At 44.0% G+C, this 27,103-nt stretch overlaps 1 protein-coding gene across 2 annotated transcripts; it reads right to left on the reverse strand.

The window, feature by feature from the left end:
- Positions 1-1,205: 1,205 nt before the first annotated feature.
- aktip (akt interacting protein) lies at positions 1,206-11,920 on the reverse strand. Of its 2 annotated transcripts, none has more exons than XM_060071046.1 (10): positions 11,761-11,920; positions 10,616-10,749; positions 6,875-7,086; positions 6,394-6,458; positions 6,163-6,263; positions 5,062-5,150; positions 4,456-4,554; positions 3,803-3,910; positions 2,737-2,797; positions 1,206-2,352 (listed from the first exon to the last, which is right to left on the reverse strand). In XM_060071046.1, exons 2-10 carry the CDS (start codon positions 10,661-10,663, stop codon positions 2,245-2,247), a joined length of 891 nt encoding a protein of 296 aa, XP_059927029.1. In that variant the 5' UTR covers positions 10,664-10,749; positions 11,761-11,920; the 3' UTR covers positions 1,206-2,244. The 2 variants fall into 2 exon arrangements, with proteins under 2 accessions (XP_059927029.1, XP_059927028.1); XM_060071045.1 differs by having other exon boundaries at positions 6,875-7,089.
- Positions 11,921-27,103: the final 15,183 nt, after the last annotated feature.

Here is a 27,103-nt window from a genome sequence, read left to right on the forward strand (position 1 = left end):
AACTGTCGTTAATACTTAAACCAAGGAGTATTATGTTGGAATGTAGTCAACTCAATCTCATCTTTCTTCGGATTTTTCGTTGTAAACCTAATGTATAAGTGGATTGGTCTTGCGAACCCAGCATGAACAATTGCAATTACATAGGTACTTTCTCTCCGTCAGCAGAGCAGACCTGAGGCCTCGCTACATTGGCAATGAGGCACTGAACTTGCACTTTCTGACCAGTAACACCGCGTTGCCAAGCGTTCATGTTCGTCTGGGTTATATACTTTGATGTCACAACCATGGAGCTGTGGTTGCGGAGGCGTTGATTGAGTCATTTTCCAATACCTTGACTCATTAGATTAGGAAGCTTGTGTGGCTAACTGCTTACCTTTCAGCTCATGAGGCTTTCCCAGTTCGGTCCTGTTAGCACAGCTCATGCACATACGCGTTATAAACAGGGCCGACGGCAGCCAGGGGCCCACCCAATCAAAATTGAAGAAAACGTTTTTTTTGTTTTTTTAGGTGGCAGTCCAGACCCACTATCGGACGGACCTGTTGTTCGCTGTCCAAGAAAATGCCAAATAAAATTCAACCAATTAATTAATACTATAGAATATACCATTGCCATGAATTGCTTCTAATTGGGAGGGCAGGACAGCCTGCTTCCCAGATTATCACCCACAGTTACCCAACCAAGTTTCCCACCCACAGTTTCTTTTTTTACATAAATTCAATTTTTTTTCACCTTGCAATTGTACTACTTTTGTCTGGAAAATCCCTTAATGAGTATTTCTGCCAGCAGAATTGGATTTTCAATTCAGATACTGTGACACTTCATCAAGTTCTGAGGTGTCTTTGTGAAGTTGTTGTGCAATATATTCTGTATATTTTATCAATATTATTTACTAAGAATTTGAAAAGCTTTTCATAGAAGGTGGCAGATGGTTGTAACACTGATGTGAAAAGCTGCTAGCAGTGCTATCATGGTGAACCCTCCCATACAGCAGTGATGTGTCTAAAAGCTTACAGTACAGTAAATGTGACAAAAAGCAGGCACGGAGATCATGCAAGGGCAACAATTGTGCATGCATCTCTGCTACCTATTATTTCTATATATATTTCCCACCCTAATCATACTGCCTAGAACCGGCCCTGGTTATAAACAATACTATGCTAACAACATGCTTAATGATTAGATAAAATTGCATAAACAAAAAAAGTGTATTTCATACCTTTTATTTGAGAAAGAAAAAAATAATCGAATCTCACATTTCCTAAAAGCATCCTTGCAGTCATTCGTGTGAAAGTAGTTTCCTTTAAATGCAAATCAGCATGTATAAAGAGAGCTTGCATGTATCACTCAATGTTGAATGGCTGCCTCTCAGTTTGACCGGGCCCCCCCAACAGGTCACGGGTCAAAGCAAAATATGTCTGAGCTTCAAAAAAAATAAGTTCTCATTCATTGTTCCATGAACACATTTCTCAGAATGTTCACTGCAAAAATGTATATGGAAAATAGTTTTGGGCATATTTGAGACACTTGGGCCCAAAACACCCATGTTATGAAACCACAGCATCGAATATATACACACTCACACCAAACCTTTAATGAACTCATTAAGGGTAACTCAAACATTTTAAATGAGCAAAATAAATGTGATTATTTAATTTAGCATTTAAAAAAAAAAGTACTTTGCCTGCTTGATATAAATATATTATGAACTATTTAAGACGGACTCGTTAACAGAAAAATTTAAGAAAAACCAAAATGGAAAAAAGTCTTAAAGATAGAAAAAAAAATTGAACTATTACAGAGTCATCCCATCAAACATTCTGATTCCTGTCAATTATACGTCGGGGCCGATGGCCGCAAGTCGGCCACACACTGCATTATATACGCAGTTTACTTTAACTAGTTCACGTCTCAGCACCTTCTGGGTGGCACAGTAATCAACCTAACCCAAACCATATGCAGGGGTCCCTACGACTGAAATGAGGAAAGAGCTCTTTGATTGCATTGCAGCCGATAATGTTTTCTAAGACATCCAGTTGTCATCGATTTACATACAATACCGAAGATGTGTCCTTATTCTAAAGCTGTCTGGGCAGATGCCTAAAAGTCTTTTAAAGCTGAGCAATTAAGTCAAGTTAAACGAGTCCACCCAAGTGCTGAGGGTCACAGGAACAGCCGAGGCTAACGGTGGGACAGCGCTCTGCTCCCTGTCTCCCTCTGGTGGCCGCCGTGTGGTAACTGCAGGCTCAGCTCTGGGGAGAGTTGTCCTCCTTGCTGAAAGGCTGTGTGGATCCGGGCTTCACCCAGGAGAGGCCGGTCACCTGGACTCCCTTGTGCTGATCTTCTGGTCTTCTCTAGGAGAACGAGGGCAGCGTTACGGCTGGCTGACTGAACGGCGGCTGACAACAACAACCTCGACGTACACACACACACCCCCACAGGACCCGCTCGCCCCACACCCTTTGTTGAGCCATTCGGGGCCCTTCCAGGCCTTTCTATGGAATGCTGGAGCTCTGGTTAAAACAGGATCCAGAAAAATAAATCTAAAAAGACGGGCCATCAACCTAAGTTATTGTAGAATAATTAAACCCATCTCCCGAAATGACGACCACTCTACTATGTCATGGTTTTGAATGACAGAAGCTAAAATGATTGACATCTGGAGTGAATTAAAGTAAATGATGGTGAATAGAATTAGGATACTAGTTATACAACGGTTAATTTAGAGAACAACTTACTTTATGGGCAAACATGCGCTCCTTGGCCTCATCGTGGACAGCCGGGTTCCACGGAGAGAAACTAGAGAACAAAGTGGTTTTTAGAGATGTTCAAATAGCATTTTTTCCTTCTCGATTCCGATCCTTGAACATGACTATCGGCCGAAACCGAGTATAAACCGATAAAGCATCTAGCATTGTAACTACTAATAGCACTGGTTCTTATTGAAGGGTTCTCTTAAGATGACAGCCATGTTTTGTCGGTTCACTTATTGGAAACACTTTTTTTTTCAGAACCAGGTCATTTTCATCTATAATTATAATAATGCATTTGTATTCTTGTAGTTAAGCGTTCATGCATCCATGTTTTACAGACTTGGTAGCTTGAACGCAGCTAGGTCGGAGATAGAGCACGGAAACCCGACGGTACCTTGAGATTGACGCCATGCAAGCGAGCGATGGAGGACGTTAAATTTGAGAATAGTTTTTTCTCAGTGATCGTGGCCTTTTTTGTGAATTTATGAAGTTATGATTGAGCCTCTTGTGCTCGCAGTTAACCTGCGCTTGTTGCGCTAATCGGTTGAAAATTCCAAAATGCCTTGAATTCGATTTATAAAGGCGTGCTTTCATTTTACAAACGTAAACGTGTCATTACTAATGTGAGAGAAAATTTACTTTAACTGTGTCGGGCTCAGACATATATATCTTGATACCTTTCGAGTTCGGGTCGGGCTCGATTACTTCCCTGCCGGACGCGGGCCGGGCTCGGACAGAAAAATGCGGCCCGTTCCTCGCTCTAGTCGGAGATGACGCGTTTCCCATTCAAACTTTCCACCTCCGACCATTAACGAACGCAGCAGAACACTGTACGTGTTTGAGATCATCTTTGCCTGTGTAGTAAAGGAGCTAGTAATGTGGTGTATCGGCGCATAGACTTGCATACTCGCCGATACAAAAGGCAGTATCTGAGGAATTTCCGAAACATGGCATCAGTATCGGAACAACTCTAGTGGTTTTACTTTATGACCCTGACCCCTCGGTGCGTGTTGTCCTCACCACCGTGGTGGGATGCAGACGAGCCGCTCACCTTATTGCATATGGATCGTCGATTTTGGGTTGGTCAAAGAGATGGCTGTTGCATAGCTTCACGCTGTCCACCACCTTACTTTTGAACAGCTGTACATCTTTGTCATACCTGAGTTGAAGCATGGGACAGCAGTGGAGAGATCAGTAGCTACGGAGGTAAGATGCACAACTTATAATGCATAGATGTTCTCATTACAAGGTTCATGTGTACAACTCCATACTTGCCATTTAGTTGATTATTGTTCCAAAGTAGTCCTTTTGTCTAAACTAAATCTGTGGCCAAAATGTGCAATCTGTAGCCAAAATGTCTGACCATTAACATTTAGCAGAAGCTTTTATCCAAAGAGACTTACAATAAGTACATCGTCAGAAGCCAGGGAAAGAACAATACATCGCTGTCGGTACAGTAAGGATGTTCACAGAACCAAGTACCAAGCACTAACAATGGCTAGGTTAACCCATTCCCCGTACACAACAAAGATAGCTAGGGTGAGATGCTAAGTAGTATTTTTAGGCACCAGAACGTACAACATACAATAAGTGCCAGCCCAGGCCTGCTCTTGACCTACATCATCGATGCTTTGGACAAAAACATCTACTAAATGACTGACAGGTAAAACCTTCCAGGTGATAGGAGGTGTGTCAGGGACTCACAGCACAGCAGCTTCTGGGTTCAATGGCTCCGTGGTGTTGATCTTGTAGAACACCGTACGCGCATACATCAACACCTGCCAGATGTGGTTGTGGTTCCGTCTGCAGGACACAGAAAGACATGAAGGTTCTAGACATGGAGACGTTCTGCAAAATGGATACTTGTATCCCCCCCAGGGTCATACTGGGCCTTTTTGTAAGGCTAGCAGTACACTGGGTAAAATGTACTTCAACGAAAATGTGTTTTGAGGGAAACACCCAGAAAAATACCTTGTACTATGCGTACATGTCATGCGTGCCCAATGCTGAAACAGGAAAATATCAATAAAAATACTAGGGAGGATATACGACTTCTCCAGGGGAGACATCTTTGTATGTAGTACGTGTACATACAGAATCAAATGGTCCTGTGACACAATTCTTTATAAGTAGGCCAGTGAATTCCAGTGAGACCAACGGATAAATGGGCTACAGAATGGGTTTGAACGTATTTGACTCCTCACAGCCACCTAGCGGCTCCACTAACAACGGCCAGACACTATGAATCAAGCCGGCTGTGTTCATTAATAAAACATGAACAGAACTCAGGGAAGATGATCCGATCCACACCTCCATTTAGTAAACGCTCTGCGGACGTCAAGCTCGCCGGAGACTGGGTCCACCAGTGGATGGAAGACTGGGATGTCGAAGACCACTCGCTGAAACACAACGCAGGCAAACAAACGGTTCACAGGCAAACCTTGGAATGTCCCTCTAAGGTACAATTTAAATGTCACATTTGACTACACTCAAATACACATGAATGAACGGTTCTCCAACCAGCCGAGACACGGACTGGTCTAACCGGTCTTACCAGTCCCTTTCGCAAGAGTCTGGCCTTTTGCCATGAGCAGTTGATCCGGAGCCATGCCTTGACAGACAACGCCTTCACCGAATCAGACTTACGTAATGACAAGCAAGCTGAGCTCATTGGAACCCGCACAGAAGGACAGCAGACTAAACGATAAATATCACAATATGCTTATGAATTAAAAACTCTGAAATGAATCATTGCCCAGCCCTAATCTGTAAGAAAGGCTTCATAACCTGTTTTGACGCAGTCTGAAGCGTGCATGAATCAACTGCCTCATTTAGACCATCATCAAGGCTTCACTCCGATAACAGTTTGGTTGTCTAGCTACAAGATTACACACAGGCTGATATTTTAGTAGGCTATAATAAATGTGGGGATGACGATGGAGGTTTTATTAAATGATATGTGTGCAGGCAGATGAACAAAGATAAGGCTCAATAGGCCAATCTATACAGAAATCTAAATGAGCAGAGTGCACGGCAGTTTGTCTATCATCTCTTTTGCATTATAACCCGCCTCCTAGAACAACAGCAGACTCTGATTGGTCCTTGTAAGCTGGATGGCAATCAGCTAGGACGAATCCCAGACCTCTACAAGGAAATCGTCACTTCTGTGCAGAGGCAGGCGTTAGCCATGCAAACCGACCCAAGTACATTTAATATAAGGTCAGGTTTACGGTGAATTAGGAAACACGTTGTATAGACGCAGGTAGGGGAGGCGCGGGCCTTTCGATGCCTACAGTTTGTCTATGGACTCTGGGGATTGAACCCAGTCTCTGTCGACCGGGAGGAAAGCCCCCTCCCTGATCCTCATCCTGCACCCGGACCACGATGTGAACGAGGAGGCGTACTACTCACAGGACACTCCCCGTCGGGATAGTTATCCGGGATGTACACAGTGAATTTAAAGACGCCGTCCTGGTACAGGCCGTGTCTGATGAAGATCACTCCGAACCACACTGAAAAGACAACAACAAAGCACAGCACGGCTTGACGATTTAACAGCGCTGTTTTAGATGGCAAGATTTGGATCCACATTGGTTGACAAAATATCATTGCATAAAATAAATGCTTTACATTTCTACTTACTTAATGCAGACTTATAGGACGGCTGGACGTATATTCCTGGCAGCTTCTGCTTTATCACAAGTGTGCTGCAGAGATCATAGACCAATTAAGAAACACGGTTACACCGACACAGCCCATGAACCACGGTTACGGGTAAAGCATTTCAAACGGCCCATAATATACCACCAGGTGTGAATGTGAATAGCCATTACAAGAAAATCCGATTTTTCTTGTGTTTTCGTGACATCCAAGTGGGCGTGGCCACCTAGAGGTATGACGGATGGACCAGCCTACCCAGAGGAATTAAGCAAATGTTGCTCATCTATCCATCATACATCTAGGTGGACCCTCCCACTTGTGATGTCGCTAAGGCACAGGTAAAAGGCAGAATTTCAAACGGCTCGTAATCGCACCCACACCTGGTGGCATAACAGGGGCCCACTGAAGAAGGCCTGAACCAACCGGAGCACCGGTTGGCCACTTACAACTCGGCGCCACTTACAACTCGGCCAGCAGTGAGTACTCCAGGTAGAAGGGCCCGTAGGAGGCGTGCGTGCCGTTGGTGGCCGGCGGCACCATGGCCGTGGCGGTCAGCTTGGTGACGGGGGCGGCGTTCTTGGGGATGGCCGGGAGCTGCTTCTTCCCGAAGGAGAGGCGGGCGGGGCTGGCCCGGGGCTCGCCCTGGCTGCCCTGCTCCTCCCCATCGTCAGCTCTCTGCTGGTGGGGGGAGACACACAGGTGAACACGTGGAGGTGGACAACCAGCTGTGTCTCTCTCCGATTGTAGCTTAACATGAGACCATACGTAATTTATTAATAAATAAGTTAATAAGTAAAAATAAAATATGACAAATATGAGCAGTAGAACTGTGGATGCAAACCTAATTGTTAACATTGATTGTTGAGGCAAGACATTACTGACAGCTACTTAATTGACACATTCTTGGCCACTGAGTATCCAGTACCGTACTTGCTACAATGTCGAAACTATAAATGTGACTGGCCAACTAACCAGGCCAATTATGAAGGTATTATTGTAGCAAAAGTCTTACGCCCCGTGCCCACTACCTCCGTCAGTTGACCGTTGCCCATTGACTTTGAATGGGGACGGACGCGCAATGCATTGTGGATCCGTCCGTTCAGTTGGAGCGTTCGCCACCGTCAGAAAGTTGAAAACTTTTTCGGCAGCGACGGTTCCGTCATCCAATCAGATCGCGTATGCAAATTTAAGCACTGTGACGCGACTCGGGCTCTGACGATACTGGAAAGCGGGAAAGCGGGTCATCTTGCCTCGCAACAAGCAGGAAGAACCCGGCGAAGCGATTTGATTGACTGACGGATGCCTCTGCAAAGACTACTCCCCCATCCGTCAGCCACGCCTTCCCACGTCCGTTGACTGACGGTGCAGTGGGCACGAGGCGTTAAGCACCTGTAACTGCAGATTTTGCATGTGTACTCTAAAGTCACAAATGTGTAACAGTACATTTGATGTCGTAAATATTTTTTCTACCATTGTAAACACTTAATAGGGTCTACGAAAAAAAAAAAAAAAAAAGTGTAAAAACACCAGGTTATTGCTCCAACGTCCCAGAACTATTAAAAGTAATATTAAATAATAAAAAAAAAAAATTACGGGACTTTCTACACCGTCCGGTTGTGTGATTACTACCGCTGCATTGAATGACTGTTGATGCACGCGGTGCCGACTCCGAGCCCGTCTGCAGCAGCAGCAGCTGACAGTTTTCGGTTGGACTAGACGGATACTGAGTTTAAGGAGTTTTTTTAACCCAAAGACAGTGAAGGTACAACACTTCTATGTAGGCCTAAAGTCCAGTGTTAAGATACGACCAAAATACAAGCTGTGGTCGCTCACACTAAAGCTCGCTGTGGGCGTGCATGAACCATGAACCAACCTGTCGGCGGCTGGCTGTAAACAGTGCTGCGCCTACGAGTAACTTATTAATCGCGCGACACAACGAATCGACGACCAAATTCGTTGCCAACGCATTTAGTAATCGATTTTTATCTATTTTATCGATTCGTTGTTGCAGCCCTAATCAGAAGTTGTACATCTGTGAAATATTTCCTCACAAATGAAATTATATAGATCGTTATGTTCAATTAGGATTTGAAGTCCATCGATACAACTGCTCGAATCTGCTGCTACGAGTCTGAGCTGTTGTTTTTCAAAAGTGATTTGTATCCGTATGAAGCAGAGCGTCCGTGGTCGGGACAAAATTGCAGCGTTAACCAATGAAAGTCCCCGGCAGGGGCTGCATTTTTCAAACTACACTGGGACCATCCAAGCAAACTCTTACTTTCTGGAGGCTTGAAAGTAGACAAGAGGGCATCCTACACGACGGAGTTGGGTATCTTACATTATGTCAAATTAAATCAACTGAATTCCTCCCAAATTATTGCATTAACATGCCGCAAGTGTCCTCAAATGTATTTTAATGGTCTGCTTGGATGGTCCCAGTGTAGTTTGAAAAATGCACCCCCTGCCTGCGACTTTCATTGGTTACTGCTGCAATTTTGGCCCGCCCACGGACGCTCTGCCTCATATGGATACAAATCACTTTTGCTACACATGTACCACCTAGACGTGTTGCAAAACTACCTGCAAAAAAACCCACAGCTGAGACTTGCAGGAGCAGATTTGAGCAGTGGCAACGATGGACTTGTGCTCGCTCATTAAAATGCTGAATCAATATAGCGTTCTATATCATTTTATTTGTGAGGAATTTTTCACAGATGTGCAACTTCTGATGCATTAGTTCACATGTGGGTTTACGAATGCACACATTTTGGGCATGTTCTCGGGTTACGAAACACGGGTGTGCGAATGTGTTTTGCACCAACTGCGCTGCAATGATTGCAGCAAAGGAGTCAATTGCATGACTCTTTGAAGTTGTAATGCACAGGATAGGATTTGTGCACCTGTAACACAGACTTGTGAAATCGAAGACCCTTGTATTTAGTTTTTACAATGGTAGAAAAATTATTTACGACTTCAAACGTACTGTTACACATTTGTGACTTTAGAGTACACATGCAAAATAAATATTTACGACTTCAAATTGACTGTTACACATTTGTGACTTAAGTGTACGCATACAAAATCTGCAGTTACAGGTGCTAGAGACTTTTGCTACAATAATACCTTCATAGCCAATGACCCAGGAGGGTCAACCTGAGTACAACAGCCTATGCATTCAGACTCAATAACAGGGCAGGGAAACAAAAAGGCAGTCTCGCTCTTTGACTGACTTTGGTTTGGCAGGACCTCTGAGGCAACATGACGACCAGAGAGGAGCACGCTGCCCTCACCCCATGTGAGTGACGGTCGGGGCAGCCCTAACTCTGAGCCTAGGAATAGCGCTCACCCAGGAACAACAGTCGGTAACACAGCAATGGCTGGAATGCAGTCTGAGTACGGGGCTCTGAACCAACGATGCCGTCATGACATTCACAAAGCCAGGGATTGTTTTTTTTGTAAAAAAAGTAAGGGTGGGGCAGGTCGTTTTCGGCACTTGCAGGAGGTCTGCCCTCATACCCCCTGCCCGCCCCCCCCCCCTAAACAGCACATACATGCCAACTATCTGGGGAGTCAGGAAGTCATTGTCACAGCTGTGGGAGCTTAAAGCAGCAGCATTGCAGAAGGAAAAGTTGATCTGTGAAAAGATTTGAGCAGTCTCTATTTGTTTATCCTTACATCAACTTGAGACAATGGTATTTACATGGGGAGTTGATCAAGACCAAATACTTTCAACCCAAGAAAGCTTGAGGTCTATATAGGTTCAGTGGTATTTAATTGTAAAATAACAAGGTAAAGAAATAAACTTTTTAAAGAAGGGTAAAGAAGAGTTAGAAATCAAATATTAAATAGTGTTCTTGTCTTTTTATCACAACTCTGTACAAATATGACTGGGTTCACACCAGCATAAACTGACAATGTAGAAAACCCATGCTATGAAATTCCATAGCATTAGATAGCATGGATGTGCCTCATACTACAGTTCATTGTGGAGCTGAAGAACTGCGTGTTTTAGGCTGCCAGTGAAAATGACTCCCATGTGAATGTCATGAGATATAAGCCGCACTCAAATCTTAGAACAAAAACTTCCTGAAAAAACAACAACAACAACAACATTGTCACAGATACCAATACCAAGATCAAACCGAAGCAAACAGTGAAAAAGGTAAGGAAGCTGCACTGGTTGCATTGCCGTGTGGAGGTTCACCTTGCGACTGGTGCTGGTAGACATGCTCCAGAAGGGGTTGACGCTCATCACCTGGAGGTAGAACCTGAGTCCCTCGTTCTCTATGTGGGTCCCACGACGACCAGTGCTGCTGCTGCTGCCATCCGAGGTCGAGTCTGATAATCAAATTGACCGGTTTAGCAAATCAGACCACCGGTAACCAAAACATATTAGAAGCGACTGACTGATATTGGGTTGGGAGAGGATCTACCTGCCAATCTGCTCATAGGCACAAAGGCAATGCGTTTCTAAAGGGCTGATTATGGTTCCAAGTTTACGCAACGCAATGGGGTTTACGGACCCATCATGTCTTTGTGGACCCTCCTTGCGTCCACCGCAAGGGTCTGACGTGCCTGCATCGACTTGGAACCATTATCAGCCCTCGAGTCAGACTACGGACTACATTGTGATTAAGGACATTGTGTCCCTAAGAACAAGGACCCAGCCTCCTCCACCTGTAATACGGTGGGATCATTATGTAGTAACATGACATGGTGACTGCTGGCCTCAGCGGCTCCCCCACCTGGACAATGGGGTGATCATGCTGCTGTGACAGGTTGATAGCATGTGTGGTGACAGGGTGAGGACCGCTGGCCTCAGATAATGGGTGATCATTCTGTTGTAACATGATGACATGTTGATGACAGGGTGAGGACTGCCGGCCTCAGCCCCGGCCTTTAAAGCCTCCTCTACCTGTAACATGGTGTGGTTATTCCGTTGTAACAAGGCGATATGGTACGGACATGTTGATGACAGGGTGAGGACGGCTGGCCTGAGGTAATGCGTGATTACTCTGTTGATGACAGGGTGAGGACGTTTGCCCTCAGACCGGGGCTTTAAAGCCACTCAACTAGCTGCAGCAGAACACAACACTAGCAACACTTGGCTTCACATGCGAACTTTGATACAAATTGCGATTTAAACGTAGTCGAAAAGGTTCAACAACGAGGCTGACGGTGACACGGTGTCATGTTGACACGGTGTCCTGTTTTAAACCCCCGGTGTACAGCAGTAGCTCAGCTGCTCCATCCAGGTCACCCGACGCTAGAGGTAGCACAGCGAGCTAACAGGCAGAGCTAACTGAAGTAGCGTTTAACGTCAACGTGGACGACAACCACTCGACTCACCGTCCGCTGCGAGGTGTTCACCGGGGGGGAGATGTCAGCCTCCAGGCGGATCCACTTCTCTCCGTACGGCCAGAGGTTTTCCGAGCTGTCACCCAGCTAACACACACAGGCTAGATAGCTGTTTTGCTAACTAAGTGATTTGACAGAGGAACCGGAAATCAATTTTACTCTTCGTGGGGGCGTTTCAAGTCCGGTTTGAGCGCTGCTATTGGCTGGATGCCAATGGTTGTTCTGCTAACAAAATATTTCGTTTAGTGCTGACATTAACTAAATCCAGCATACATTATAATAATCAGAATAATATTATTTGTATTTTGTATTATCTTTTCTATTGTTATAGTGTATTGCATTTTAAAAGACATTAGACTTCATTCTAATCCAGCATCTCAACAAGAATGTCCAGAGAAATATTGCACACGTCCCTGCCCTAAAGAAATATAAATCTTCAGGCAATCCCCATCTAGTGGCCAGTTTCGCAAAACATTGACAGATTATACAAATGTAACCATGTATCAAATTTATAAATTATAAATAAAGATAAATTGTGAACGGAAATCAAGTACATTGTTTATTCATAACCCACATCATTCAAATTCCTTGTGATTGTCAAAGAAATATAAATTGGGATCAGAAATCAAGCATATCACATAATTCGAATTCCTTTTCATTGTCAGATATGTTCCGATGCCTAAATCACAGTATAGCATCCCATTCCTTTTACAATGCATTGTTTTCAATCTATGACCTAAACATAACAGTATATTTCAAGATGTTTATCTTTTAATCTGTTAATATGGTCTTCAATGTCTTCATTGTTATTGTCTCATTAAATCACTTGGTCCCTTGTGGCACAGCACATCCAAGCCATTTGACATGGCCATCACACAGAAGTTTGGACCACGCTTCAATGGCACTTCATTCTGGAGATTGATTGATTTCTGAACAATTACCCTTAATTATTTATCTCAGAAAAAAAAAACTAATTTAACGCATGAGTGATTGCATTAATTGGGAAAAATGACATTGTCCAACTTCCAGAGTAAATACAAATTATTGACTCCATTATTGTCTCATTGTATAATTAGCCAAGTACACTTCACTGACAAAGCTAATTAGTGTCCTGCTCTTTCATTGGGGCAGCCAGTGGGGAGAGGTTACCATCCCCCCTTTGACACAGACAAATCAAAGACCACCTCAAAACTAATAACTTTATGCCTGCTTTTGACTTTGCCGACATTGAGATCATCTGTCAGACACAAACAAGGCCACAGCTCCACACTGTTGTTGTTGTAATGAGGTTTTTGTCTTTGCCATTCATTTGTTGTCTACTTAACGACTGTGACCTTGTTTGGTCATACACACGCAATAATGAATGCAATTAAAGAGGGAGATTGGATTAACCGCGTGACACAGTGACCTCTTCAACCTAGATTAAGAATTACACTTATCTTGAAACATTTTGTATCTCATTAAACCTCCACAATTCAACATCAATTCTGATGTTATTTGCAATGCATATATATAAATGTATTATATCTACACACATAAATAAAATGTGACTGGATATTTTGAGTGTGGAATGGGGAATGATGTATATATATATCTATATCTATATCTATATCTATATCTATATATCTATATACGTATACACGTATATATATATATATATATATCTATATCTATATCTATATATATATATATATATATGTGTATATAATATACACGCACATATACACACACATACAAATAATGTGTGTCTGGGTATTTTGAGTGTGGAATGGGGAATGGTAGCCCGCTGCCTCTTAAAGCCACTATAAGCACTGGGCTCGTCGTCAGAATGGTATTCGTTCCCAGTGAGTCATGCTGGAGGCCATTCTACTGGGGACATTACTGGGAGGAGATAATGTGACCCGCCATCAGAGTTCACGGGTCAATTTGGCATCTATCAGTGATCTGATTGAATCACTCGGGTTTCTGAATATGCTTGTCGGTAAAAGATTTATATGGTCCCGTTTTCAATAGCATTCTCTGCTTATACGGTTCCAAGGGTGGCGCCGAAATTGGAACCTGAGCTGAAATATGCTCACAACTTATGCTTCCTGTCAGATCATCCCTTCAGAGAATGTCAGGCTCGCCAATTCAGATCTGCAATTTGGTTTAAATGACAGTTAAAAATTGCCATTGGAAGCCCCTGGTGATATCCTCTGTGACAGAAGAAAGAAAAAAAAAAAGTGAAAACAGATGAGTTCACATGCAGATAATAAGTAATAACAATGTTAGTTTGAATAAAGAAAGCCAGAGCTGGATTCAAATGCAAAATTCATTTTAGGAATATGAACAACGAGGGAGTAAAGGTTAAAAAATAAACCGTATCCTTCATATGTGGCAATAGTCTCGCCTTATCCCTCGGGCGCTGGCCTGGCTAAAACCTCAATGCAGCAATTATTTGCTGTAATGACTGCGGCGGTTCAAATAAGCCTGGAGATTTTATTAAACCAAATGAGAGAATCATGTGTGTGTTATCACCGGTGTGATTGACAGTGACAAGTGCTCGGGCAACTTGAACGCCAGCGTGATGAAGGATCTGGCGGCAAAGCTCTCGATAATGTTACCCCTGATAAAGTCACCTGCAACCTCAGTCTATAAACGGAAGAGAGAGAGCCACGCATATTAATTCCGATTGTCGGAGCCCCAGTGAAGACGGAAGACAGGAAGGATGAGGGTAATCTTCCGAGCAAACCTCCGCTGGCCCCGCTATTCACTGTCTGGCATTTTACACAACTAATGAAAAAGAAATCCATCGATGAAATAGAAATACTCGTAATAAAAGTAAAGGTCACTTATTCGCCGTGTCTAAGCTGCCTAATCTGCAACCTTTGCAGGACCAGTTGTCGGGTTTTGCTGATGAAGTAGGGGAGTCTCGTTAAAGTTTGGACGCTGCTGGAACTCTGATGGGACACTAGGCAACTATTGTAGTACTAAGTGAGCGTATCTGATTCAGTCTGCTCGGACATCTGCTTCTCTTGATAGTACCTTTGATACCAGGGAGGGAAACACATATAGAACCTAGGAGCCTAGAAGCATAGTTCTAGGGGCCCTGTTGAGAAATGTGTTTTTACACACTGTGCTAATAAAATATGCAGCCTTCCTTGCTTCATCCAGCCTAGTCAATAGTGTCATGGAAATAAATCAACAACCACCTCTTCCTCTCCACATTGGTTGTAGGCTGTCTCTCTATTTAGGTCACCAAGGCTCTCTCTCTAACCTGGGTTTCGGCAGGAATATGAGCAGCAAGGAGGCAGGGAGGTGGAGGAACGCATCACCCGCCTCGTACGAACATCCATAGCATTATTATTGCCTGCTGTGACTTCCAGGGAGAGCCCTGTCTGCATATGCATCACACATTGGCATTTATTAGTGCCATATGCACTAAGTACAGGCCATGTTATTGGATTTGAATACCAGCTCCTAGCCAAATTCACCGGCCCTGGAAATATATTCTAATAAGATGAAGCAATCTCATTTAATAACACCCAAACTAATAAAAGGAAAGCGCGCTGGAAATTACATTCATGAATATTGCTTGGTAGCAGAAGTGATCCAAAAAGCCTGGCTGGGTCTGTCAGATGCAGACACTTCTACTGCTCTAAGCCCAGATGCTAAATATATTTCAGGCAACATCACGATGAATTCGTATACGTCTGTACGTACACAGCATCCTGTTGAAACATTGCACACGGTTCTATCGTATCAGAGATTAATGAGTGTGTTTACAACAATATTCCTTGTTTCAAGAAAAATTAAGCAGCATTGTTTGTTTTGGTCCGTAAAATGCTACCTTATAATACCAATATAATTAAGGTTAACGTGCCCAGATAGTGATTAATAATGAACACTGATAGTAAAGGACATTAGTTATGATGCCCCAAATGCATACCAAACTATTAAATGTGAGCCCCAGTGTATAATAATAACTGAGTTAATTCCAGCGTGGGAAAAAGTATGCTTTAAACATTGTATTTGTAAATCGATAAATTCATTTATTGTATTGTGGATAACATGCTGTCTAATATGTTTGTCTCTAACAGTTATTTGAGGAAAAATATTTGAATCAACAGCATTTACTTTTTTGATGCCCTTCCTTAATTATGAATTGTTGTGTTTGCGTTTTATAGCCTACGTATTTTTTTTGTTCTTCCCATATCCATAATAACACAAATAATCAGAATAAGAAACAGTTTCCCAGTGTCTTTCCCATTGTGTTTTTTTTTTTACAAGAGTTTCTACGGGCCTTCCTGTGCAGTCGATGGACAACACCCTGGCCGTCAGTGTCTAAATGGTGCGTTCACACGATCCATTTGCCAAGACGCCCAGCGGTCCCGGCCCCGCTCGCATGTAAAATGTTGACTCCCGGCGGAGCCATGACTGTCACTCAGCCTGCAGCCCGCCAAGTGGCAGTCATCGATCTCTGCATATATCTCACTGTGCGCCCCGAACATTCATCAACCGATGCAGCTGCACCATTGATTAGCAGCCAGTCAATGACCGAATCTCATTGGAAACATTTTTATGTACGTGTATGTTTATGTAGATATCTTTGAGGGCCATTAGCCGGATTGCCTGGGAATGCCTGGCTCAACGACAGATGTCCAAGGACAACTCTTTCAATTTGACTTACAAGAGACGGCGATGGCAAGTGAGACGCGCAGTAAGACCCCCGTCTGAGTGAGTCTGAGTGGGTTAAATAAGAGCAAGAATGTAGTCTTCAGGAGATGCTCAAGTATGTGTATAATATGACGTCTGATCACTGGAGGGCAGCCTAAGACAACAACTCTACTCCAGTACATCACTCCTGCAGTTCACTCCTTGGTCACAAAGCTTTGTTTGTGCGATTGTCAAGCTATTGTATTGCACATTGTGTTCAAACCTGACTCTTTTAAGTCATATATTTAATTAATGAAAATTTGTTAAATAAATTATTATATTTGTATCACATTATATATTTTTAAATAAAAGTTTATGTAGTTTAAGGGCCTGTATGATTTTGTAATGCTGAGGTTTACTTAATGTTGGTTTACAGTGTTGTTATGGTTGACTATTAATATGTATAGTTTGAATGCTGACATTAAATAATATATATTTAGGAGAATTCATTGTCATTCATTCATTTTTCTTGATGTGTTGGCCTTTTTCCTACGGTTTCAATATAAGTCCTCATGCATATTCTAATTTGTATATAATTCTGCAACCCATTACACAAGCATGATGTTTTATCACAAATATGGATTTGTTATTATATTAAGATATTCTTGCTTTACCACAAAATGTATTCTTTCCCAAAGATGATCATGTTCCCTACAGTTTTTTTCAATTTCCTCGTTTTCCTTTCATCGTTATAATGAGTAAATTCTCAAGTCAATGGCTGTGGCTTCCTTATCTTCCAACTTATTAAAATTAAGTCAGAACACAAAATGGTATTTTAAAAGTTTAAGTGAAACAATTTGCATTGGGAGTGGGTAAAAATGCTAATGTGTTCCCTCACTAAGCCCACAATCGCTGTCATCCATTTTTAGCTCTGATTGTTTTCCACATGGATGCCTTCATTCATTAAAGCAAAATTATAAACATAAAGAATATCTCCGTATTAATTTTTCTGCTTTTTGTAAAAGCTCAATCAACCATAATGTCCTAATTTCTTTCTCTGTGAACCTCATTTCACATTATCACACCACTCATGGAATGGGTGTCCCAAAAGGGATTTATTTCATTTATATCAGGATTATTGAATTAAATTAAACTAGACACTTACCGCGGGCAGAACAGAGGTACCCTATCCACTTATAGGAGTGCCTGCTCTTTACTGTGGTTTTGGCAAACACATTAGGGCACAGAATGCTGGTTGTTCACACAGTCTTGCTTACATAATTCATTAAGGAAGAGTGTTTTAAGTGCCTCAGGTAAACAGTTAAAGGTCATGTATTGAGTGAATCTTTAATTAACCCTTTTTACAACGAGGTTACATGGTTGACAAACACACAGTGTTGGTATACTGAATAAATGCTGTGAAGGAAGACGGATAATTACGAAAAACCGAAGGTCAGATAATTACAATAACTACAAAATAAATATAGGTCTTCTATTTAATTTTTTTCTAGAGGGTGAAATAAAAAAAGTGCATGGGTTTACAGCAACAAAAATAACTTGCTGAAAAAATTTATGTGTATTGATATATATATTGACATTTAGTTATATAAAAATATATTTGAACTGTCGACCTACAGATATAAAAATCAATGTTTAAGGCACAACACAATTTCTCCCATGTCTGTATGTCAACCAGTTTCTGCTGGGGATATGTTCCCAAAGCATTCATGTCACGCTCGCGTCTGTCAGCAGATGGCAGGCTGTTTCCACAGTTGAACCCTCCTCCTCCCAGCTCCAGCAGGGGCCTGCAGATCCAGGCTACGCCACTGCTCTGACACTGGCTTCCCTTAAACCTAGCTCTGCCCCTTGCCTGTGAAACGTATTCCCATTAAAAGGCATCTTTTAAAGCCAACACCAGTGCTATAACAATCATCTCCCCAAAGCCAAGACTCACTGCAGTGCCACACAGGCAGACATGTGCTGGTTGACACAAACAAAGACTTGGCCTCCCCCTCTCCTCTCCTCCTCCTCCTCCTCCTCCTCCTCCTCCTCCTCTTCGCTGGGTCCCCACATGCTCACAGGCCATGGCTGCCAGTGGAAATTACTTCCCCAGCCCAGTGTGAGGTCTCTCAGACCCCAATCACCAGTAACAAGATCAAGAAAAACTCTATTTTTCACAAAGATAAAAAACACGCGCAACACATACGTACGAACGCACACAGGTGCCAACACATTTTTACCAAAAGCTTTTGGTTGCACACACAAATGGGTTGGGGGCCGCACACAGACACACATATGCATATATGTATGCACATATGAACACACACACACACACACACACACACACACACACACACACACACACACACACACACACACACACACACACACACACACACACACACACACACACACACACACGCACACACAAACGTACACACACAACACACGCTAGTCATTAACAAGCACCAAAGCACGGTCCAAACCCCTTTACCTATACCCCTTCTGCACTCTGTTAACCCTGTCGTACTGTGTCTGTGAAAATGACGTAGGTTGTGTTATAGGAGCAATAGAACAAAGACAAGGTGACTGCATGATGTATGTTCTTATCCCATTTCATGCATTGGAAAGAATTACAGTATCCATTTGTTCACACTTCTGATAGCCAGGCCGACCAGAAATGAAGGACAAGTTGTACAGATTTGTATCTATATTAATGAAATCAGGGACAGGGGACGGATCTGAAGTGGGTCCGTACAGGCTGATGAAGATATATCATCCCATGAGGTCAAAGAGTCCCTGTTGCAGTCTTAGATAAGTCAAACAAACCTAATTAAATCTGCTGTTGTTGAGGGCAGTTTTCAAGCGTTGGGTCGCTGCCAGTGTATTTCTGTTCGTTATGGGACCACACCAAGTGGGAGACTCCCATACATGACACCTCTTAAAAGTAATAGGGCAGCAGTGTGTTAAAGTGGTATGACCGCCTGAACCCAGTGGAAAAAGGTCAGAGAGGTGAGGGAGTGCAGGGAGGGCGCGACCCAGCTGCAGTAGCAGACCTGCTGTAAGCACTAGATACATTCATTTACCTGTAGGGCATTTAGCAGACGCTTTTATCCAAAGCGACTTACAATAAGTTAATTTGTCCGAAGAATGAGAAACAACAATATATCGCTGTCGGTGCACTAAGGATGTTCATAGAACCAAGTGCAAAGCACTAACAATCACTAGGTTCAACCATTCCCTGTATACAACAAAAATAGCTAGGATAATATTCTAAAAGTACTATTTTTAAGTGCAAGGTCATACAACACACAATCATTTCAATAAGATTCAACATGGCGTTTTGTTTGAGGGAGCATTTTTATTTTAATACATTATTATTCTTATCATCTATATACATTATACTTTTTCATCAATTATGATGTTGTAGAAACATGACTTTTTCATGTTAATCAAAGTGATGTTACAATTCTTAAATAGAGCCTCTCACCTTTCCAACAAGGGTGCATGCATTACTGTTTGTTCTTTTGGCTGATGTGGACAGTCTGTATTAGTGAATGGACGAGGTGTGGGGGGGGGGGGGAGCATATCATGGCCCTCTGTTCCCTGATCCATCCCATCAATGCCCACGAGAGCTGGCGTCACACAGATGTCCGCCCCAAACAGAGGTTCACATGCCTCTTGTGATACCCGGGGAGAGGCGATACTTCATACGCTCACACCAAACGCCCGTGTGGCAGCCTGCTAAATAATTTGTGGTTCTTTACCGGGGTCATTGGATAGAGAATCTGGGCCTTGAATAATTAATCCTGGACGACAATCTGAGCGACCGGCTCTCGTTACTTCCTACTTTCAGCCAGATTGTCTGCCGCTCTGCCGGCTACGGTAATTGTTTTGGATGGGAATTCTCATCGCTGCAGAGCCGTGGTTTGCGTTGGTTGTAGCTGGCTTGGGTTGGAGCTAGCTTGGGTTGTAGTTAGCTTGGGTTTGGGCTAGCTTGGGTTGTAGCACTAGGTTGTTCTTGAAGCGACCCACTGGAAGGAAGAAACCCTAAACAACATTGAGAGATACCTTTTATTTTGAAATAGTGATGAACAATGACTCAGAATTAGAAGGTAGAGGGTCAAGAAGTACAGACCTATTTGACCCTCAGCCGAAAGGTTCTTGGATAGATTCCCAATATTTTCAGTGTACCTGCAGGATGTATTGTGCACAATGACTGACCCATACATGTGTTAATGACATGTCATTAACATATGTTAATGACATGCACTGTTTGGATTATTATTGTTTTTTTACCTTTGGATACCTGGCTAAATGGTAGACAAAAACACAAGCATTACAATACGAATATTTTAAGTTTACACTGCAGACATCTCACTGCTAATGTCCGTGTCATTGGCTGTGCTTCAGGCTACTGCTTATGTGTGTTTTATTGTTCCTATAGCGTTGTGGGATATTTGCTGCCTACCGAACACAGAGTTCCTCTTGACACAAGAATGGAGTCATTAACACTTTAATTTGAGCTTAAAAATAACACACCAACACCATTAGCATGAGGATGATGTCTGGCTGATAATTGCTGCTTGTTATTCTCTCTGCGGTCGATACCCATGGTGTAGCACATGAAAGGCGCACAGTGGTTGGAATGCGGCGAGAAATTAGATCTTTTATTAATATTGCTGTTACTCAGATCTGATTTCCACATCAAGTGCTGAGCGAGCCTCCCGGTTGATCCGTCTCCTCGCTGACGTTTAAGAGGGCAGACAGAGGCCAAGATGTTAAAACATTATCAATTGTAAAAAACAAAGTACCTGTTTGTCAAGAAGACACAGCAGCAGACACACAGCGCTAGCTGTTTATTAAACATTCAAGAGCCTTGCTACTTGGGAAACTATGGAGCAGGTTATGAACTGCTCCATGGCTCCCTTGGATTTGTCAAAGACGCCGGTTTCTAGGTAGATGATAGAATCAGAATCTCAGCCGGTCGTCTCAGAGCCTGGTTTCTCGCACGGGGATCAGACCCTGGGTTGGTGCTGTGGGTTCCCCATCGACCGGCCTCACAGTCAGGCATACATAAGCTTATTTAGTGGCCGTGGGGGGAGGAGAGCCAACTTCCTGTCCCCTCCACGAGATTCTTCAAATTGTGACCACAAAAGGAAAATAAAGAGAGGGGGGGAAAGAGGCAGATTATCACGTTCATGCATTTCTCCGACGCTTCCTTTACCATCTGAATCCCAACGCTCACACTGGCTGTCCGTCCTCCCGTCTCCGTTCGCCTTCCTGTACGTATTAAAGGTGTCACATTGACTTAGACTCATATTTTGTCCATCTTTGGCGCAGGCAGAGGCTGTGTGTGCGTGGGTGTGTGCGTGGGGGAGTGTGTGGGAGTGTGTGTCTGTGTAACCAGAGCCAGGACCTCACTATAATACCCAAACATGGTTGTCACTGTCTACTGCGTCCCTTTCGGAGCTGGCACAGAGAATCGCGATAAGACCTGAGCCACGCTGGTAAAAGGAGGACCATGAAAGGCAGACATTGAAAAGAAAAAATATGGAGTGTGTATACCGAGACAGGAGGAGTGACACTTAGCCGCTAATCATCTCTCTGTCTGCCGGGATCTCCTGTACTTGGGAGTCTATTGCAGATAATGGACTTCCTCACTTGACAGGCTGATGTTGGCAAATCCTGGGCCCTATAACCAACACTTAAACGTATCGGGGAAGGGGGGAGGGGGGGCGCTAAATTCGGCAGTGTCACGACTCATCAGGCAGTTCCACCGCTGACAGCCGGGGGTGTTAGGACGGCGAGGATGTTGGATTGGATTAGAATACATGGCGAGCGCAGTAGGCTCCGGGTTCCACAACAGTGTTTACCCAGGGAATACACAGTTCACCAGCAGCAGCTGCAACCGCTGGAGAGGGGGGGGGGGGGGGGGGGGAGCCAGGGCTGAGGGGAATGGCTGGAAACCTTGGATGGTTAGACCGGCATGCTTCTTCATTGTGTTACACAGTGCGGGTTATTGTCCTGCTTGAGACGAACCAGAGGCAGGGGAAGCTACGAGGAGGACAGTGTTGTTCTGCGGGCGGGGTTCTCCGCGTCCGACGGAGGCTGCCAGCGTGTGCGAGGTCTGCCTTGGCTCCGGTTCTGCAACCAGAGAATAAATAAGTTAAAAAGTGGGACTGGAGGGGTGTGTTCCAGCGGCTATGACCGCACGGTATTGGACCCGTCCCGTCCCATCAATCCCCACGCACGAGCCTCTCCGAGCGGACACTTAGCCCGGTGCTTTGCTTGTCCCGCGCTGACTTCCTGTTTGCAAAGGGGAAACGGTTCAGACAACAAATTGCATGAAGACAAATTGTGTAATTACAAATGGCGGAGCCTTGCATTCCAACCCCGGACCTCAAACTGAGTCGCATTAATTGAACCTAAACCCTAAAACAAGCGGTCCAACATGACGAAGGCCAGGCATTGCCCTCTTCCACACAACATAGCTTGGCTGGGTGTGCTGAGGAGCTATATTGGCGTTATTACATTTACACTGGGCTGTGAACATCTCTGAGAATAAATTACACTTACAATCCGACCAAGAAGGCAGCTTTTGTGCAGTAGTTTGGTTCACACACTAGAAGTGAGTTTGAGGCTTTCATCAAAAGGAGCAATGGTGTATGTGTGTGTGCGTGAATGTGTGTGTGCGTTTGTGATTTTGTGTGCGTTTATGTGTGTGTTTATGTGTGTCTGTGTGTGTGTGTGTGTGTGTGTGTGTGTGTGTGTGTGTGTGTGTGTGTGTGTGTGTGTGTGTGTGTGTGTGTGTGAACGTGGAAGTGCGTGTGTGTGAGAGAGGCATTCACCCAACTGGATCTCAGCGTTTATGCTGCTGATCAGAGCCCTGGATTAGATTACTGTCATCTCCTGTTAAAGCTTGAAGCAATACAAAATACTAAATGTCAAAGAGGGGATGTGCCTAGTTGTCTTTCCATCCAGCTGTATCTAACAAACAAATTACAGTGCCAGTGCGATGTTGCTGTTGGCATATTGCGATTGTTTTTGTTTTAGCGTCTCAAGATTTATTTTTTTCCAAAATGCATGCTTGCACTTTGCATGCAAACATGGTTTGCTGTTACAAATTAAAGGATTCCATTGCGAGGAATTATGTTTCATTTCTCAACAGTGGCCCAAAAATGTACTAGATGCACGTGGAAGAAAGCAGTTTGCCAGAATAGAAACTCAAGGAATTTTAGCTTCAGCATAGTTCAACACAACACCCATCTTGCATGGTACATTATTTCAATACCTTTATGAACAATACAAAATACAACAAAACAACGATACACCAACAATACAATACCTTACTTTAAATAATAATAATAATAATAATAATAATAATAATAATAATAATAATAATAATCATTTGTAATGCATACACTTTTATTTTGTAAAAAGAAATCCCCTCACAGCTCAACTGTTCGTCTCAGTTAATCCCTCAAGGCGAGGACACCAGAATGACACATCGGCCCTCAGACATCCTAACAAGCCCACAGAGCAGATCTGGCTGATGTGTGCCGATTGTGTGGGATTGATCTGACAAGCGAGCATATAAGGCTGAAACATATCTGGCAGCCCAACGTTGTCAGGAAACCTTAATGAATGCTCTGCTAATCGGTACCATCTCCTGACCATAAGCGGCTGTGAGCGCTCACTAGCAACCAAACCAAGCGTCATTTTCCAGGCGTCTGGTTGCACCCGGTCAGAGGCAACTAATTCGCTCAATGAAATGGGGCTTGTGATTACCGAGGCAGAATTTAATATATCATGGAAAATTAGGGCAATTTCAATAAATTACCCATCACACTGAATGGTCCGCATATGCTTATGATGGAGGGGGTGGGGGAGGAGGTGTTAATACACATATTGGTGAATAGCGATGGAGCCAGCGGGGTCCGCTTGCTTTGCGTAGCTTGGGGGAGGGGTTAAGGATTTAGGGCGTTAGAATCATCATGGGGATCTAAATTGAAAACAAATAACTGCTGTCCTTTCGAAATATGGTAAATGGACTGTATTTATACCGCGCTTTTCTAACCAGCGGCCACTCAAAGCGCTTTACAATATTGCCCAACATTCACCCATTCATGCACACATTTACGCACCGACGGCGAAGTCAGCCATGCAAGGCGACAGCCGGCTCTTTGGGAGCAGTTAGGGTTAGAAGTCTTGCTCAGGGACACCTCGACACTTGCAGCCCTCGGGTAACCAGCCATACCTCCTGAGCCAAGTACCACCCCGTACGTAGCTTTGTAAGTCTTGGTTAGTAGGGACAATCCAGGCTGTTGCTCTGCGTCAGTTTTCTTGATAGCTGGCTCAGGCGACTGTACTACGATACTTCTACAGATCAATCAAGACAGCTCATTCCACACGAAACCCCTCCGGACCCAAACTCCCACCGCCCCACTGAAAGCTAGCGACCCAGAAGGCTTTCTGTCGGAGCAACGGCCACTTGTCAGGAAACGCCAGAGTAAATAAAAGATGAGGAATTGCCATTTCCACCATGTAGCACGGGGTGTATTTTTCTTTTTATGGGGTCATATTTTGCCCGTGATTGAGCACGAGCGCATGAGAAGCTGAAACACTGGCATAAATCACAACATTGGGTTCTCCACCTCTAGAACTGGTGGGCGCAAGATAGATGTGAGCTTACTGGAAACATTCAAACAGTGAACAATGATTTTGGAGATCGGTGTGTGTGTGTGGCGGCGTGCGTGGGGGGGCTGTGTATGTATGTGAGTGTGCATGCAAGGGTGAGAGAGAGAGAGTGAGGGAGATTGAGTGAGTGAGCGAGCGATGTGAGTGAACAAGTGAGCGAGTGAGTGAGCGAGTGAGAAAGTGAGTACGTTTACGTCTTGTGACAAATCTGGAAGCAGTTTATGGCTAGCCACAGCGGCCTCTGTGATTAGACAAGCTCTGTGTCACTCCTGCTCTTAAAAGACTCAGCACAAGAGCAAGGGCATCAGAGAGTCATCCCTCCATTTGTGGGACACAGGAATTCTCCAGCATCCACCACACGGTTCCTTTCCTATCCAAACTGCTCCTCTTCTATCTGCAGGCTCGGAGACAGATGCAACAGATTGGGTTATTTATGGCTGCGGTGCACAATCAATACTCAGGACTTTCTGGGCTTCCAGATAGAAATCTGGAAGTGGATTATCTGGTGATAAGAAGATGGCTCTGACTCACGTGTAATTTCCTCCATGATGCGGTGAATATGGAAATGTCTGTGCGTGGGGGGGGGGGGGGGAGTTTATGGGTAATGGTTAACTGCTGTGTTCTCATTTGATTATCTTTGTTTTGGTAAAGATACTAAAACAAGAAACTTCGGGCGTTGAAGACTGACACTAAAATCAAAATATAACAACAAAATAACTACAAAAAGCTGTGTTACTGTGAAGGAGGAAACTCTGATATAACTAATACAATAGGCCTACTTAAGGATATACAGAGCCAATGTGGCTCACGTCAGTGAGTAAACAGAGTAAAGACAGCTAAAAGCATGCAAACACAAACATACACACACACACACAAACGCACACAAACTGTCCAAGGTCCAAAGCATTAGGATTAGCAGGAATAAAAACAGTTTGTATGTGTATTGAATTATCATAATATGCTGCTAGGATCCAAGACACTCACTCCTAAACATCGCTCTGTATCTCTCCTCCTTCTGCACAACTCACCAGCCACTTCCAAATCACCTCCCCCCCCCCCCCCCCCACCCCCCCGCTTTTAAGATAAATAACAAACCGACGAGGGGGAATCACGCTTCAAGCAGAAACAGCTAATCTCTCCGCTGCCTATTTCACTGCTCAGTGTTTAATTGATAGAAATTGCACGCATCAAAGAAAATGCACACTGAGATTTAATGGGCATAAAATGGACATTAGCATTTTAAAGAGGCGGATTAAGACATTAATCCAGCCAATTTCCAGCCGGCTCTGCCAATGAGATCGTCACAGTCCGCGGGCTCCTAATGGCTCCTCGTCTTTCTTCCATTCTTTTGCGTTCCTTTTTTTTTTGCGCGCCGTTCAGACACGCAACTTTAGCTCCTCCCGACCGCCAGCACACTCTGAGTTTGTGTGGACGGCTCTTTCAGCAACGCAGGTTTGACTCATGGTCTACACACACACTACAAAAACAACATGGGTGCGTGCTCCGACCCACATCAAACGCCTTGTGAAAGAATCGACGGAGCAGACATCAAGAAGGGCTCGTCCTTTCATCGCCGACACGTTGCGTGTGGTTCGGGGGGGGGACTAGGGTCCGCGGAGGAACACCTTCCTGATTCAGGGTGTGACGCTCCGGGCCTGCACGGCGCCGGCTCCCGGATCAAAGCTCCCTCGTTCCCGCTCCCCTCGCCGTTCTCCCAGATGAGACTCATCTGCTATGTATCGGCTCTATAGGTCCACCGCCGATCTAACGCAGGAGGCAGCGGATCAATGGCTTCCCTCCCGCGTCACCCCACTCCCTGGCACTGCTAGCTGGGTGACGCGGCTTTGTGTGTGTGTGTGTGTGTGTGTGTGTGTGTGTGTGTGTGTGTGTGTGTGTGTGTGTGTGTGTGTGTGTGTGTGTGTGTGTATGGGACTGTGTGTGTGTGTGGCTGTGTGTGTGGTTGTACGTGGCTGTGTTTGAATGTGTGTGTGTGTGTGTG

Source organism: Gadus macrocephalus, chromosome 14 (genome assembly GCF_031168955.1).
Source record: "Gadus macrocephalus chromosome 14, ASM3116895v1".
Classification (NCBI taxonomy): Eukaryota; Metazoa; Chordata; class Actinopteri; order Gadiformes; family Gadidae; genus Gadus; species Gadus macrocephalus.